General features: G+C 41.2%; 1 protein-coding gene across 1 annotated transcript in view; it reads left to right on the forward strand.

Moving 5' to 3' along the window:
* The window catches only part of galk1 (galactokinase 1), a 26014-nt gene continuing 7855 nt past the window's right edge, over positions 1 to 18159 (forward strand). Inside the window, exons 1-6 of the mRNA XM_061908613.1 lie at positions 1 to 262; positions 5820 to 6009; positions 6151 to 6270; positions 6392 to 6527; positions 7249 to 7430; positions 10921 to 11071. Coding sequence (XP_061764597.1) covers positions 98 to 262; positions 5820 to 6009; positions 6151 to 6270; positions 6392 to 6527; positions 7249 to 7430; positions 10921 to 11071 — 944 coding nt within the window. The 5' untranslated portion in view covers positions 1 to 97. The remainder of the gene's footprint in view (positions 263 to 5819; positions 6010 to 6150; positions 6271 to 6391; positions 6528 to 7248; positions 7431 to 10920; positions 11072 to 18159) is intronic.

An 18159-nucleotide genomic window follows, 5' to 3' on the forward strand; every position in this document is an offset into this window, starting at 1 on the left:
TTCGCGCATGCGTGGGCCGATCGTGTCTTAAGGTACCGATCGGAGTGACACGGTTTCCTTTCCAAAATATTTAAGAGTTCAAAGCAACTTAAGTGCAATGGCCAGTCAGATCCCAAGTTTAGTGGAGCTTGTTTCGGAGGCCAGTAGTTTGTACAAACAGACGTTCCCGGGTGAGACTCCTCAAATAGCCGCGTGTGCTCCCGGAAGAGTCAACTTGATCGGGGAACACACGGACTACAACCAAGGATATGTACTTCCAATGGTAATGTGTGAATATATATTTTTATTATATATATATATATATATATATATATATATATATATATATAATGGTAATGTATGAATACTTTCCTTTTTTTATAACCATTGGTGTGTATTTCACATCAAAAAGTGTAATAGTGTTTGTCGTTTCGTTGTGCATAAGTGGTACAATGAGGAATGACAATAAAGCTATCTGTCTATTTACAACCACAGGTATGAACTTCGAATGAATTGTGTTTACTACGGCGGCCGACAAGAGACAAACGCGCAGCAACAAAAGCTCCAACACAGGAAACCCAAAACATTTACGTGCCATTAGACGATGCAACGGGAAAATTACGTAATCATTTTAAAGCAGGATCAAACATGGCAAGAGGACAACAAACCTTTGGGGTGTCTGTCTTTAAAGATATATGACAAATTCCATCCATCCATTCATTCATTTTCTATCTCTTGTCTCTCCCAAGGCTTCTATGGTATTATTGGGCAAAGTATTTTAGCGCCATGCGTTTTAACAAAGATGAATTTCATCAATCCACTACCATATCAAACGTATTCAACTTATTTTATTTTAATGGGAGTTGTACAGTATGTAGCATGAGCTGATACCATGAACTGATTAACGTGGACCCCGACTTAAACAAGTTGAACAACTTGTTCAGGAGTTACCATTTAATGGTCAATTGTACGGAATATGTACTGTACTGTGCAATCTACTAATAAAAGGTTCAATCAATCAATCAAAGCTATTTATACCTACTTTACATAATAAAAACAAACATACTGTACATACTAGGGTTGTACAGTATACTAGTACTAACTAGAGATGTCCAATAAAGGCTTTTTTGCAGATATTTGATATTTCGATATTGTCCAACTCTTAATTACCGATTCCGATATCAACCGATACCGATATATACATTAACACATTATTATGCCTAATTTTGTTGTGATGCCCCGCTGGATGCATTAAAAAATGTAACAAGGTTTTCCAAAATAAATCAAGTCAAGTTATGGTAAAAATGCCAACAGGGTACTGCCATTTTTATTAATGAAATCACAAAGTGCATTTTTCTTTAAGATGCCTCAAAACAGCAGCTTGGAATTTGGGACATGCTTTCCCTGAGAGAGCATGAGGAGGTTGGGGGAGGGGCGGGGTTCAGGTGGGGGGAGGTGTTTATTGTAGCGTCCCGGAAGAGTTAGTGCTGCAAGGGGTTCTGGGTGTTTGTTCTGGTGTGTTTATGTTGTGTTACGATGCGGATGTTCTCCCGAAACATGTTAGTTATTCTTGTTTGGTGTGGGTTCACAGTGTGGCACATATTTGTAACAGTGTTAAAGTTGTTTATACGGCCACCCTCAGTGTGACCTGTATGGCTGTTGACCAAGTTTGTCTTGCATTCACTTGTGTGTGTGAAAAGCCGTAGATATTATGTGACTTTGCCGGCACGCAAAGGCAGTTTCTTTAAGGTTTATTGACACTCTGTACTTCACCATACGTCCGTGTACACAGCGGCATTTTAAAAAGTCATAAATTTTACTTTTTGAAACTGATACCGATAATTTTGAAACCGATACTGATATTTTTCGATATTACATTTCAAAGCATTTATCGGCCGACAATATCGTCAGTCCGATATTATCGGACATCCCTAGTACTAACTAATTAAAAATCAAAATCAGAATCAGTTTAATAATCCATGAAGGTAAAATGAAAATTTCAGCACAATCCCATTCAAGAGCAGACAAACATTACAGGGTGACATAACAGGAACGCTGACAGGTCTGCCAACTTCCGGCACCCCTTACAAAAAATTGAGAAACAGGTAAATGCTGGGGAGGGGTGGGAGTGAGGGGGGAAAAAAATCAGTCTAAGCCTGGGCCCCTGGAGTGGGGGTCCAGGCTGAGACCAAGGAACAAAAGCAACCTCATAGCCATAGCACACAAACATGTGTGTAAGAGGGAAACATCAAAGAACAAAAAGGACATTAAATACATTAAAGAGCAGAGCTGATACAACCAGCCACAAAAGTAAAACAGTAAAAAAAACATACACACTGTGGTGGCGTCTGTGGTGTTCCACACCATCGTCTGCTGGGGTGAAGGGTGCATGGTCAGAGACAGGAGCAGACCCAACAAAGCAACAAGGAAAGCCAACTCCACCGTCGGCCGCCCACCAACTTTCGGCCAGTGTCCAAAAAAAGGTACTATACTCCTTTACAAAATAATGGGTTCTTTGTTTTCATTGACATGATTGCGCACTCTGGTGACATTAGGCCCTTTTCCACCGCAGGAACTTTTTCGGGATTAAACTACCCTGAAATGTGAAATGCGGTGGAAACACAAAGCACACACACACTTCAATAGGAAACTGTCGAACCAGGAACCAGAAGTTCCAGGAACCTAAAGTGAACTTTTGGTGGAAAAAGGCCTATTGCTGGTAATAGAGGCACATTAAATCACACAAAAAGCACCTGCAAGTGGAAACAGTGTAGGAGACAGAAGAGGGAGAATGGACATATTTTCGCTTTGAAACTAACAATAAGCTTAATGAAGCTACTTGTGAACACTGAATTGCCGCTCTGCAAGCGGTGCTTTAAAACATAGCTAACGTCCCTCCGCAGTGTTTTAGCTTATCCTAAATCCCTAATTCTTGCCGCAATGGCGACAAATAAGATACGGTTTTTACAAGTATCATCCCTGCAGGATGAGGGATAGCTAAACATGCCTCACTGCACACTGTAAGAGGATACAATAGGTAACTGCTAATATAGCCAGATAGTGCTCCTGAATGGAAACAAATATTATTATTACATCTCAATCTGCGCGCGTTTAATGCAATTCACATGCGTGTGTATTAATTTGTGTCAGTATATCCATTTGAGTGTGTGTATTTAGATCCGTGTACATGTGTTTTAAGTGTTTTGTCTGTCCCTAATCAGAAAGAACCCTTGATAGGCTGTCTACTGACACGCGACTTTTGCAACACTAGTGCGGTGTAAAATTTGAGCGAGCACATCCAGATTCGTGAGCCTGTAATATAACATGAGCGCGCGCATTGAGAAGTATATGCATGAAATACCGCAAGTAACCAACCACGGAAGACACCACGCAATTTAAACCAATGAGAAACCACGTACAGCTTAGGTCAGAATCATCCCCCCATTGTTTACCTTTTTTGTAAGGGGTGCCGGAAGTTGGCAGACCTGTCAGCGATCCTGTTATGTCTTCCTGTAATGTTTGTCTGATCTTAAATGGGATTGTGCTGAAAATTTAAATTTCCCCTCAGGGATTAATAAAGTATTTCTGATGAAGACAGACGCCAAGACCCGCCTTACGTTGTTTCTGATTAGTTTAAATTGCGTAGTGTTTTCCGTGGTTGGTTAAATGTCGACACAGTGGATTGATGGCTTGGTCTGGTTATTTCGAACTGTCATACACCGTTTTGAAGGTGTAAAAATAAATTGTCTGGTACTCCCCCTTGCCTTTTCTTTTACTCACCACTAGTCGACGCCTTACAGCCACTGATCATGGTATTCAGCATTGAATTCAACAACCATGAACCACGCTCAAAGCTGCTAAGCGTCACACTTTGAGCGTGACAGTCACGCAATTTAACCTTTTCTCTCGCTAAACATCCCACTCGACATTTCTCACGCTCATATTCCCCATTCAATACTCTATATTTTTTCATAATAATAAACTTTGTTTTTTCAGCTTGCCGTAGTTCGAGTAACTCGGGATTGATTGATCAAAATAACCAATCTCAGACCAAGCCATCAATCTACTGTCCCTACATTTAACCAACAATAGAAGACACCATCCAATTTACACCAATCAGAAATAATGTAAGGCGTTGGCATCACGCACCTCAGCTGTATGTGATTTCTGAATGGTGTATGTTTCTGGACACAGGAGGACTTTAATCATGACCTATGTATGATTCTGTTACTACTTGGTATTGGATTGATGCCAAAACTTAAGTGTCAAAACAACAGAATAAATGGGCTTATTACATTTGTTTAATAGAAGTGCAGATAGAACATGTAAAGAGATATTAACAGTAAATTATCAAGTATATTAGTAATCCACTTTCTATTGCTTGTCCCTCATAATTTTGACAAAATAATACATCTGAAATGACACAATATGTTACTGTATATGTCATCAGCCAAATTAGGAGCCTATGTAACTGTTTGCTAACTACTAAAAGTGAAGTTTTCTAGCATTTTCACTGTTATTTTATGCCTGAATTGTTCTTTGATTGCAATTAGGAAAATATGTTTAATGTGTCAAAATATTTTCTATTAAAATAAAGCCAATAACTACATTTTTGTATTTAACTTTATTTTGAAAAGTTTTGAAATAAATGTTGAATTGAAGTGAATTTGAATATTTATTTCAACCTGCACAGTACAACTGTTGGCAGATATATTTATGCAAGGCTTGAAAAGGGGTTGGATGAAGCAGATGCTTATAATAGCCCAACTCCTCTCACTCATTCCACATTTAACATAAACAATATAATACAAGAACAATACTCTATAAACAAACCAAGAAAAACTCCTGTACACTAACAATACTATGAGACAAGACAAGACAAGACGAGACAAAACACACGCACACGCACACACACTCACACACACACACGGGCCCAAACACTCTCTGACCATACGAACATGGATACATAAAAAAACATATCGGGTGATAAAAACGATCTCCATCTACACTTGTGTTTTGTCAAAAATATGAAGGTTAAAGGTGCTGATTGCAACTTCCTTACAGTAACATTTTTCAAAGCAAACAATATAACAAGAACACTACTAGCTTATGTTACCATTAGTGGTTAACAGAACATATTTGTTTAGCAATTGCCTGTATTCATAACAATTACAAAGTTTATGTAATAACATTTTTTACCGGCCAGAATAAAATGATTGGTGTTTACGGTGGTCGCTCACCCGGCCTCGTCAACATGTACGCGCAGGGAGTGCGTGCACACATACAAAAGCAGTACGTCATTACGTATTAAAAGCCGTAAGAGGGCGGGATATACTGTGTAAAATACATTAGAAAGTTGGCACCCTCTACACATCTGTGTAAATGTAGCACAGATGTATTACTAGTATTCCTGGTAGCCTGGCTAACTTCTGTTTTGTTCCATGAACTTGCAGCCTTGTCTGTCATGCATATGTTTGTTTTTGTTTTTTTGTAGCATTTTTCCTTTGATTGTTTTGTTTTTTATCCTGCAGCATTCATGATTGCATTATTTTGAATTTGCAGCAATTTCTCTTTGCATGTGTTTGTTGTGTTTTGAGTTTTTGATCAATTCTGTGCTTGAAGCATTTGGCCAACATAATTTTCCTATGTTATGTTAAAAATAGGATCTGGGAGTACAGAGTCTTGCCATGGATGTGTACTTCCATTGGTAATGTACAAATATTGTAATGTAATAGTCCTTTGGTTATTTCCCTGTCTTGTAGAATATCTGCCACTTTTTGTTGCTAAAGCACAATAGTACCACATGAAAATAAGTAAGTTTATTCATGCATATGATCCAGGCTCTACCGCTGGTGACTGTGGTGGTTGGAAGTCCTTCACCTGGTGATGATGCTATCATTGTCACGGCGACTGGGCATGCTGATGAACCGAGAAGGGTGAACTTCCGTCTGCCAAATAAAGGATCCACATTGTCTCCTGGGGCGCCAAATTGGGCAAACTATGTGAAGGGCGTTATACATCATTACAGGGGTAAAAACAGTTTGGTTTTACTCAAGATAAAGACATTTTTTAACAGTAAGACCTCCTATTGTGAATGTTTGGTCACGCCCGTGTTTAATATTCTTATTTATACATTTCTAATATCAATGTCTTCCACTTTGTATGCTTCAGCTCAACCTCTTCCTGGCTTCAATGCTGTTGTGGTCAGCAGTGTTCCATTAGGGGGAGGTCTGTCTAGCTCAGCGTCTCTGGAAGTGGCATTTTACACATTCCTGCAGCAACTTAGACCAGGTTGCTACTTTTATTTATTCAAGTAACTATTGTGTAAGCAACCTAATGTACATTTACCTCATCTACATTTTTGAATGGGGTTTCAGTGACATTAGTTTGTTTTTCTGTGTTTTTTGTACAGATGATGGGGACAAAATATTGAAAGCAGTAGCATGTCAACAGGCCGAACACACTCATGCCGGTGTACCTTGTGGTATTATGGATCAATTTGTGTCGGTTCTCGGAAAAGAGGGCCATGCTTTACTTATTGACTGCAGGTAAAGTTTGCTCGAAAAAGAGCACTCAAAGATCGCACATCTATAGTAAATTAAATGTATGAAGTGCTTTGACTGGGGTAGAATTTACCATAATGACAGTGGAAACATACCCCTACAATTTAAAAAATACTTTTGTTATGACCCATAGTTTGAGTAATTGCTTCCAGATTAGTTGTTGGACAAACTGACATGGAATATATGACATAACTAAAATGTTTGGTGTATTCTTACATCCAACATACCTGACCAAAGATTCACAACATCTGGAGTGAGTAGAATATCTTTGATAGCAATGCATTTTTGAATCCACTGTAGCCTGATGTACAGCTCATTAACAGGGAACAAAAAGTTCAGCGCTGAATCACGAAACTCTGTTTGGCACAAGTCAGATATCTGCCACCCATTCATTTCCCTATCCTATATTGCAGTCCTGTATATTACAAGACATTTATGTCTAAAACCATAAACATTAACTTCTGTACCCAATATGTTAATGAGTAAATCTTGGAATACTGTTAAAATGAGTTAGGATTTCCCAATTGTTGACAGGGCCTTAAACCAAAACAATGCATTCAAAATCATCCTCAGAAGAAGTGATATTTTATATTTTCCAGCATAGAGGACTTGTGTATGTTTTTGATTGTTATCTTCATTGTTACTTTTAATGGGGAATACTTATTTACGACAAGTTACTCATGTTCTTCAGTATTATTTGATTTAGGTCACTGGAGACCATTCCTGTCCCCCTAGCAGATCCAGAGCTTGTCATACTCATCACCAACTCCAATGTCAAACATTCTTTGGCAAGTAGTGAGTATGCTGTGCGACACAGACAGTGTGAGAAGGCTGCCTCCATCCTAGGAAAAGACAGTCTAAGAGATGCCACCCTGAAGGACCTAGAAGGTTTAAAGTATATTTTTTCGTATTATATTCCAACCCAGATTTTTTCTCAGATCCTGGTCATTCTTTATCAAACACAGTCACTCTCAAAAGGTGGGGCGTGGTGCGATGCCAGGGGGGGGCGCGCGTGACTTAGGGGAACATGTTTCTTTTTGGCCGTACCAGAATATCATGAAGCCAATGCAGCACTTGGCTTCACTGTAACCACGGTGGGAGATGAGGAAAAGACCGGTGTGTTGTTTCCTTTATTGTTAATAAGCTTACAATGTTATGCAGAGGTATATATATGTGTATATATATATATATATATATATATATATATATATATATATATATATATATATATATATATATAAATGTTTGTCGAATATCATGAAGCCAATGCAGCACTTGGCTTCACTGTAACCACGGTGGGAGATGAGGAAAAGACCGGTGTGTTGTTTCCTTTATCGTTAATAAGCTTACAATGTTATGCAGAGGTATATATATGTATACATATATATATATATATATATATATATATATATATATATATATATAAATGTTTGTCGAAATGTGTGCGCGTGTATATATGTATGTATGTGTGAATATATATGTGTGTGTATATATATATATATGTATATGCCTGTTTATGTGTATTTATATATACATATATATATATGTACGGTGTGTATATATATATATACATACCGTATGTCCTTGATTTGCCGCCGGGCATGTAATATGCGCCTGCCTTGAATTACTGCCGGGTCAAACTCGCTTCCCAAAATTATTAGCGCATGCTTAGTATTGCCGCCGGGTCAAATTGATGAGGTCACGAATGACGCTTCCCCTGTCGTCATTTTCTAAAAGGCGTCGGCGTTTTTATTTGCTTGAACCATGTGTAAACCAGGGGTCTTGTTCAACAGCCATACAGATCACACTGAAGGTTGTGATATAAAACAACTTTAACATTCTTAATAATATGCACCACACTCTGTGAACCCACACCAAACAAAAATGACAAACATTTCTGGAAAACATCGGCTCTGTAACACATTATAAACGCAACATAACAATTACCCAGAATGCCATGCATCCATGTTTCTTACTGGCTATATTATACACCCCGCTAGCACCAACCCTGCCCCCCCCCCTCCCCCCCTCCGTGCATCGGTTGATGTGGGCGGGGTTGGGGGCGCCGGGGTGTATAATATAGCCGGTAAGAGCCATGGATGCATGACATTCTGGGTAATTGTTATGTTCCGTTTATGGTGTGTTGCAGAGCCGATGTTCTCCAGAAATGTGTTTGTCATTCTTGTTTGGTGTGGGTTCACAGAGTGTGGCGCATATTGGTAAGAGTGTTGAAGTTGTTCATATCCAAACCTTCAGTGTAACCGGTATGGCTATTGAGCAATTATGCCTTGCAATCTCGTACAAGAAGCAACGAAATGCATGCGTCCAGCCGGCACGCAGATAGCATGGTGTATAGGCGGGCGCGATGACATGTTGTAGAGCAGCGAACCCTCTACCACCGGGCCGCGGCTCGATTGGTACCGGGCTGCAGAATAATATTTTATTAACATATCTAAAAGTGCTTACCATGATGGTATCCTTACATCACACTCAAATTTTTTACTGCATGCCAATGGTAAGCGCAGGGGTGAAAAGAAGTTTTAAAATTATTAGCGCCTGCTTACATTTACCGCATGCCTTGAATAAGCGCAGGAGTGAAAAGAGGTTTTAAATTAATTAGCACCCCGGCGGCTATTCAAGGAAATACGGTATATTAGGGTTGTGGTAAAAAATCGATTCGAATACGAATCGCGATTCTCACGTTGTGCGATTTAGAATCGATTCTCATTAAAAAAATATATTATTATTATTTTTTATTTTTTTTATTTAATCAATCCAACAAAACAATACACAGCAATACCATAACAATGCAATTCAATTTCATAAGCAAACATGACCCACCAACATTCAGAATTGCAATAAACAGAGCAATTGAAAGGAGACACAAACAGACACAGAACAAACCAAAAGTAGTGAAACAAAAATGAATATTTTTAACAAAAGTATCAATATTAGTTATAATTTCAGCATAGAAGTGATTAAAAATCCCTCATTGACATTATCATTAGACATTTATAATACAAAAAAAAAGAACAATAGTGTCACAGTGGCTTACACTTGCATCACATCTCATAAGCTTGACAACACACACTGCGTCCGATGTTTTCAAAAAGATCAAATAAATCATATTTTTGGTTCGTTTAATAGTTAAAAGAAATTTACATTATTGCGATCAGTTGATAAAACATTGGCCTTTACAATTATAAAAGCTTTTTTTTAAAAATGTACTACTCTGCTAGCATGTCAGCAGACTGGGGTAGATCTTGCTGAAGTCCTATGTATTAAATGAATACAGAATCGTTTTGAATCGGAAAAATATCGTTTTTGAATCAAGAATCGCGTTGAATCGGAAAAATATCGTTTTTGAATCAAGAATCGCGTTGAATCGAAAAAAAAATCGATATATAATCGAATCTCGACCCCAATAATCGATATTGAATCGAATCGTGGGACACCCAAAGATTCGCAGCCCTAATATATATATGTACGTGTGTGTGTGTGTGTGTGTGTGTGTGTGTGTGTGTGTGTGTGTGTGTGTGTGTGTGTATATATACATTTATTTAAATGTTTGTGTGTGTCAAAATGTGTGTGAGTGTATATATGTATGTATGTGTGTATATATGTATATGCCTGTTTGTGTGTATTTATATATGTATGTATGGTGTGTATATATATGTGTGTGTATATATATATATATATATATATATATATATACACAGTGTATATATATATATATATATATATATATACACACACACACACAAATCTGATATAACTTATTTGAATAGTTTTAAAATAAAAGTATACCTGGGCAATGTGTTCATTTAGTTGTCCATCCATCAATCCATCCACCGCTTTTTCCCTTTGGGGTCCCGGGGGGCGCTGGTGCCTATCTCAGCTACAATCGGGCGGAAGGCGGTGTATACCCTGGACAAGTTGCAACCTCTTCATTTAGTTGTGTCATCTACAATTTCACTATTTGTATAATAAAATATTCCTGATTATCATAAATGTTTAGATATTTTATAGACCAATGCATTTCTATTTTACATGACTATTTAGACTCCATCATAAAGTCCAACAACATAAATACAGAATCTTGCTCAGTGCGTCATTGTAGGCCGTTGTTTTAACATTGGATGTCCCGATTAACATTTTTGGCTTTTGCTCCTTATCTGATTGTTTGGCCTCAGATCTGTTTTGATTTTGAGTTCTGACCAAATACTTTGTCAGTAGTTTATAGAACTGAATATTTTGGATACATACGAGTAAGCACAATACCACAGTTTTATTGAGCTCATCTTATTACATTTGCTGTTATTGCTGAAAATGTTCTGCCAATCCCAAGCTAACCTAATTTCTCCCTTCTACATTTCAGGGTTTAGAGATAAACTGGATGATGTGATTTATCGAAGAGCTCGTCATGTGATTGAGGAGAACCACAGAACTGTCAAAGCTGCTGAATTTTTGAAACGAGGTGCCTACCATGAGTTTGGTCAACTCATGTTGGAAAGCCACAACTCCCTTAGGTACAGTGAACAAAATGACATGGAAATTATGTGTATCAGATATGTGTCAAGTCAATGGAAGGTCCTCTAATCTGCCCATAAATCCCTCTAAAAACCTTAGTGACTTGTATATTAACCAAGTATTAACGATATTGTTCATTTAAGCGCTAACGTAGACATACTTTTTTTTAGTGGCGCCGTGTTCAGAGGGCGCTACCAGTTTGGAATGGCTGTATTGTCATCAGCGGCTGGTGATCTGCTTTCACGCCTCAGAGCTCACAAAAGTTTATTTTATATCAAATAATGCCTCTCACCTGGATAGTAGAAGGATGAACACATAATCTGACGAGTTGGTCAACTCTCCTATCTGATTTAGACCAGGAACTGGCGATAAGGATACAAAAAGACACTTGGTTCCACCCCCGTTTTTTTGCGATGATTATGAGTCATTCTTCATCTAAATGGGAATATATGAACATGCAAGCAGTGGGCATCCTAATGACAGCGGACATTGTACAGTGGGTGATATATTATGTTTGTTGGCTCTCATAAAGTCGGCAGTGAGTATTATTTAGGGATGTTGAAAAAAGCGAATGTCATGATGATTTTTTGAAATTAATTCGCCGCATATGCTGAAAATGATCAAAATACGTAAATTACACATATTATAAAAGTCCCTGTTACTATATTACATGTATACTTACATCATGTATTTAAACCTTATATAGGCAGAATAAAGTGACTCCTATTGGCTCCATTGTTAGCAGACTTTTATAAATGATAAATGGGTTGTACTTTTATAGCGCTTTTCTACCTTCAAGGTACTCAAAGCGCTTTGACACTACTTCCACATTTACCCATTCACACACACATTCACACACTGATGGAGGGAGCTGCCATGCAAGGCGCCAACCAGCACCCATCAGGAGCAAGGGTGAAGTGTCTTGCTCAGGACACAACGGACGTGGCGAGGTTGGTTCTAGGTGGGATTTGAACCAGTGACCCTCGGGTTGCGCTCGGCCACTCTCCCACTGCGCCACGCCGTCCCTTTTGATCGCATTTATTTAATATTTAGAATGCATTAAAAAAAAGAAAGCCCTGCGATGAGGTGGCGACTTGTCCAGGGTGTACCCCGCCTACCACCCGAATGCAGCTGAGATTGGCGCCAGCGACCCCCCGTGACCCCAAAAGTGACACGCGGTAGAAAAATGGATGGATAAAAAAAAGAAAAACATTTGTGTTCTTAAAATTGTTGTTCCCTTTTAAGCCAGAACCTAATAATTTTTTTTACAAGTTAGTATTTCCACAAAAACATAGGTCACTGTTTTGAAAATAACCATAAATACATTTTGTTTTGAAATTGTGATTTCTAAGACATTTAGATCATTAGATCATTAATCAGTTTACTTCTGATTTTGAACTATGAGACCAGGGTTCCCCAGACTCAAACTACATTTCTGATTTTGAACTATGAGACCAGGGTTCCCCAGACTCAAACTACACCCCCCCAGAATCCACCGATGCACTAACCCCTTTTCCACGCCATGTTAGTGTATATACAGTACAGGCCAAGAGTTTGGACACACCTTCGCATTCAATGTGTTTTCTTTATTTTCATGACTATTTACATTGTACAAACCCCGTTTCCATATGAGTTGGGAAATTGTGTTGGATGTCAATATAAACGGAATACAATGATTTGCAAATCCTTTTCAACCCATATTCAATTGAATGCACTACAAAGACAAGATATTTTATGTTCAAACTCATAAACTTTTTTTCTTTGCAAATAATTAACGTAGAATTTGATGGCTTCAACACGTGCCAAAGTAGTTGGGAAAGGGCATGTTCACCACTGTGTTATATCACCTGTTCTTTTAACAACACTCAATAAACATTTGGGAACTAAGGAAACTAATTGTTGAAGCTTTGAAAGTGGAATTCTTTCCCATTATTGTTTTATTTTGAGCTTCAGTCGTTCAACAGTCCGGGGTCTCCGCTGTCGTATTTTACGCTTCATAATGCTCCACACATTTTCGATGGGAGACAAGTCTGGACTGCAGGCGGGCCAGGAAAGTACCTGCACTCTTTTACTACGACACTTGTCTTGCTGAAATAAGCAGGGGCGTCCATAATAACGTTGCTTGGATGACAACATATGTTGCTCCAAAACCTGTATGGACCTTTTCAGCATTAATGGTGCCTTCACAGATGTGTAAGTTACCCATGCCTTGGACACTAATACACCCCCATACCATCACGGATGCTGGCTTTTGAACTTTGCGCCTATAACAATCCGAATGGTTATTTTCCCCTGTGTTTTGGAGGACACCACGTCCTCTGTTTCCAAATATATTTTGAAATGTGGACTTGTCAGACCACAGAACACCTTTCCACTTTGCATCAGTCCATCTTAGGTGAGCTCGGGCCCAGCCAAGCCGGCGGCGTTTCAGGATATTGTTGATAAATGGGTTTGGCTCTGTATAGTAGAGTTTTAACTTGCACTTAGATGTAGCGAACAACTATAGTTACTGACAGTGGTTTTATGAAGTGTTCCTGAGCCCATGATGTGATGATATCCTTTACACACGGATGTCGGTTTTTGATACAGTACCGCCTGAGGGATCAAAAGTCCGTAATATCATCGCTTACGTGCTGTGATTTCTCCAGATTCTCTGAACTTTTTGATGATTTTACGGACCGTAGATGGTAAAATCTCTTAAATTCCTTGCAATAGCTCGTTAAGAAATGTTGTTCTAAAACTGTTCGACAATTTGCTTACAAAGTGGTGACCCTCACCCCATCCTTGTTTGTGAATTACCTAGCATTTCATGGAAGCTGCTTTTATACCTAATCATGGCACCCACCTGTTCCCAATTAGCCTGCTCACCCGTGGGATGTTCCATATAAGTGTTTGATGAGCATTCCTCAACTTTATCAGTATGTATTGCCACGTTCCCAACTTCTTTGTCTCGTGCTGCTGGCATTAATTTCATCCATCATCCATCATCTTCCGCTTATCCGAGGTCGGGTCGCGGGGGCAACAGCCTAAGCAGGGAAACCCAGACTTCCCTCTCCCCAGCCACTTCGTCTAGCTCTTCCCGGGGGATCCCGAGGCGTTCCCAGGCCAGCCGGGAGACATAGTCTTCCCAACGTGTCCTGGGTCTTCCCCGTGGCCTCCTACCGGTTGGACGTGCCCTAAACACCTCCCTAGGGAGGCGTTCGGGTGGCATCCTGACCAGATGCCCGAACCACCTCATCTGGCTCCTCTCGATGTGAAGGAGCAGCGGCTTTACTTTGAGTTCCTCCCGGATGGCAGAGCTTCTCACCCTATCTCTAAGGGAGAGCCCCGCCACACGGCGGAGGAAACTCATTTCGGCCGCTTGTACCCGCGATCTTATCCTTTCGGTCATGACCCAAAGCTCATGACCATAGGTGAGGATGGGAACGTAGATCGACCGGTAAATTGAGAGCTTTACCTTCCGGCTCAGCTCCTTCTTCACCACAACGGACCGGTACAACGTCCGCATTACTGAAGACGCCGCACCGATCCGCCTGTCGATCTCACGATCCACTCTTCCCTCACTCGTGAACAAGACTCCTAGGTACTTGAACTCCTCCACTTGGGGCAGGGTCTCCTCCCCAACCCGGAGATGGCACTCCACCCTTTTCCGGGCGAGAACCATTGACTCGGACTTGGAGGTGCTGATTCTCATTCCGGTCGCTTCACACTCGGCTGCGAAACGATCCAGCGAGAGCTGAAGATCCCGGTCGGATGAAGCAATCAGGACCACATCATCTGCAAAAAGCAGAGACCTAATCCTGCGGTCCACAGTTCCACGACCAGGACGAAAACCACACTATTCCTCCTGAATCCGAGGTTCGACTATCTGACGTAGCCTCCTCTCCAGTACACCTGAATAAACCTTACCGGGAAGGCTGAGGAGTGTGATCCCACGATAGTTGGAACATACCCCCCGGTCCCCTTTCTTAAAGAGAGGAACCACCACCCCGGTCTGCCAATCCAGAAGTACCGCCCCCGATGTCCACGCGATGCTGCAAAGTCTTGTCAACCAAGACAGCCCCACAGCATCCAGAGCCTTAAGGAACTCCGGGCGGATCTCGTCCACCCCTGGGGCCTTGCCACCGAGGAGCTTTTTAACTACCTCAGCGACCTCAGCCCCAGAAATAGGAGAGACCACCACAGATTCCCCAGGCACTGCTTCCTCATAGGAAGACTTGTTGGTGGGATTGAGGAGGTCTTCGAAGTATTCCTTCCACCTATCCACAACATCCGCAGTCGAGGTCAGCAGAACACCATCCGCACCATACACGGTGTTGATAGTGCACTGCTTCCCCTTCCTGAGGCGGCGGACGGTGGTCCAGAATCGCTTCGAAGCCGTCCGGAAGTCGTTTTCCATGGCTTCCCCGAACTCTTCCCATGTCCGAGTTTTTGCCTCCGCGACCGCTGAAGCTGCACACCGCTTGGCCTGTCGGTACCTGTCCACTGCCTCCGGAGTCCTATGAGCCAAAAGGACCCGATAGGACTCCTTCAGCTTGACGGCATCCCTCACCGCTGGTGTCCACCAAGGGGTTTTAGGATTGCCGCCCCGACAGGCACCAACTACCTTGCGGCCACAGCTCCGATCTGCCGCCTCGACAATAGAGGTGCGGAACATGGTCCACTCGGACTCAATGTCCAGCACCTCCCTCGTGACATGTTCAAAGTTCTTCCGGAGGTGGGAATTGAAACTTTGTCTGACAGGAGACTCTGCCAGACGTTCCCAGCAGACCCTCACAATGCGTTTGGGCCTCCCAGGTCTGTCCGGCATCCTCCCCCACCATCGCAGCCAACTCACCACCAGGTGGTGATCGGTAGAAAGCTCCGCCCCTCTCTTCACCCGAGTGTCCATAACATGAGGCCGCAAATCCGATGACACAACTACAAAGTCGATCATGGAACTGCGGCCTAGGGTGTCCTGGTGCCAAGTGCACATATGGACACCCTTATGTTTGAACATGGTGTTTGTTATGGACAAACTGTGACGAGCACAAAAGTCCAATAACAAAACACCACTCGGGTTCAGATCCGGGCGGCCATTCTTCCCAATCACGCCTCTCCAGGTTTCACTGTCGTTGCCAACGTGAGCGTTGAAGTCTCCCAGTAGGACAAGGGAATCACCCGGGGGAGCACTTTCCAGTACTCCCTCGAGCGTTCCCAAAAAGGGTGGGTACTCTGAACTGCTGTTTGGTGCATAAGCACAAACAACAGTCAGGACCCGTCCCCCCACCCGAAGGCGGAGGGAGGCTGCCCTTTCGTCCACCGGGTTGAACTCCAACGTACAGGCTTTGAGCCGGGGGGAAACAAGAATTGCCACCCCAGCCCGTCGCCTCTCACTGCCGGCAACGCCAGAGTGGAAGAGGGTCCAATCCCTCTCGAGAGAAGTGGTTCCAGAGCCCTTGCTGTGCGTCGAAGTGAGTCCGACTATATCCAGCCGGAATTTCTCGACTTCGCGCACTAGCTCAGGCTCTTTCCCCCCCAGTGACGTGACGTTCCACGTCCCAAGAGCTAGCTTCTGTAGCCGAGGATCGGACCACCAAGTGCCCTGCCTTCGGCTGTCGCCCAGCTCACAATGCACCCGACCTCTATGGCTCCTGCTATGGGTGGTGAGCCCATTGGAGGGGGGACCCACGTTGCCTCTTCGGGCTGTGCCCGGCCGGGCCCCATGGGAACAGGCCCGGCCACCAGGCGCTCGCCATCGTGCCCCACCTCCGGGCCTGGCTCCAGAGGGGGGCCCCGGTGACCCGCGTCCGGGCGAGGGAAATCTGGGTCCATGATGTTTCTTCTTCATAAAGGTCTTCGAGCTGCTCTTTGTCTGATCCCTCACCTAGAACCTGTTTGCCTTGGGAGACCCTACCAGGGGGTTTTATGCCCCCGGACAACATAGCTCCTAGGATCATTGGGACACGCAAACTCCTCTACCACGATAAGGTTGCAACTCAGAGAGGAGTTTGATGAGCATTCCTCAACTTTATCAGTATGTATTGCCACGTTCCCAACTTCTTTGTCTCGTGCTGCTGGCATTAATTTTCTAAAGTTAATGATTATTTGCACAAAAAAAATGTTTATCAGTTTGAACATCAAATATTTTGTCTTTGTAGCATATTCAACTGAATATGGGTTGAAAATGATATGCAAATCATTGTATTCCGTTTATATTTACATCTAACACAATTTCCTAACTCATATGGAAACCGGGTTTGTAGATTGTCACTGAAGGCATCAAAACTAAGAATGAACATGTGGAGTTATGTACTTAACAAAAAAAGGTGAAATAACTGAAAACATGTTTTATATTGTAGTTTCTTCAAAATAGCCACCCTTTGCTCTGATTACGGTTTTTCAACAATCTTGGCATTCTCTCAATGAGCTTCAAGAGGTAATATTCTGAAAGGGTTTTCACTTCACAAGTGTCAGAATTTTGATGCCTTCAGTGACAATCTACTATGTGAAAATAAAGAAAACCCATTGAAATTAGAAGGTGTCTCCAAACTTTTAGCCTCTACTGTATATATATATATATATATATATATATATATATATATACATACATACATATATATATATATATATATATATATATATATATATGTATGTATATATATATTTATATGTATGTGTATTTATATATATATATATATATATATATATATTTATTTATATGTATGTATGTATATATATATATGTATATATATATATGTATATGTATATATATGTATATGTATATGTATATATATATATATATATATATATATATATTTATAATAACCCAACATGCCGACTAATAAACCCAACTAAATCCGAAATAGGAAAAATCAGCAAAATAATCCTGGACAAAACACCACTCAACCAATGGAGGAAACACCACTCAACCAATGGAGAAATACAGCAGCAGTAATCAAATGGTTTAACAACATCCAAAACAAACAACAACACAACTTTATCTCCTTCGACATCGAAGAATTTTACCCTTCCATCACACAAGACCTACTGACCCAAGCACTAAACTTCGCCTCGGACTACGACTCAATCACAGGCAACGAAAGAA

This window comes from Nerophis ophidion, linkage group LG08 (genome assembly GCF_033978795.1).
Source record: "Nerophis ophidion isolate RoL-2023_Sa linkage group LG08, RoL_Noph_v1.0, whole genome shotgun sequence".
Classification (NCBI taxonomy): domain Eukaryota; kingdom Metazoa; phylum Chordata; class Actinopteri; order Syngnathiformes; family Syngnathidae; genus Nerophis; species Nerophis ophidion.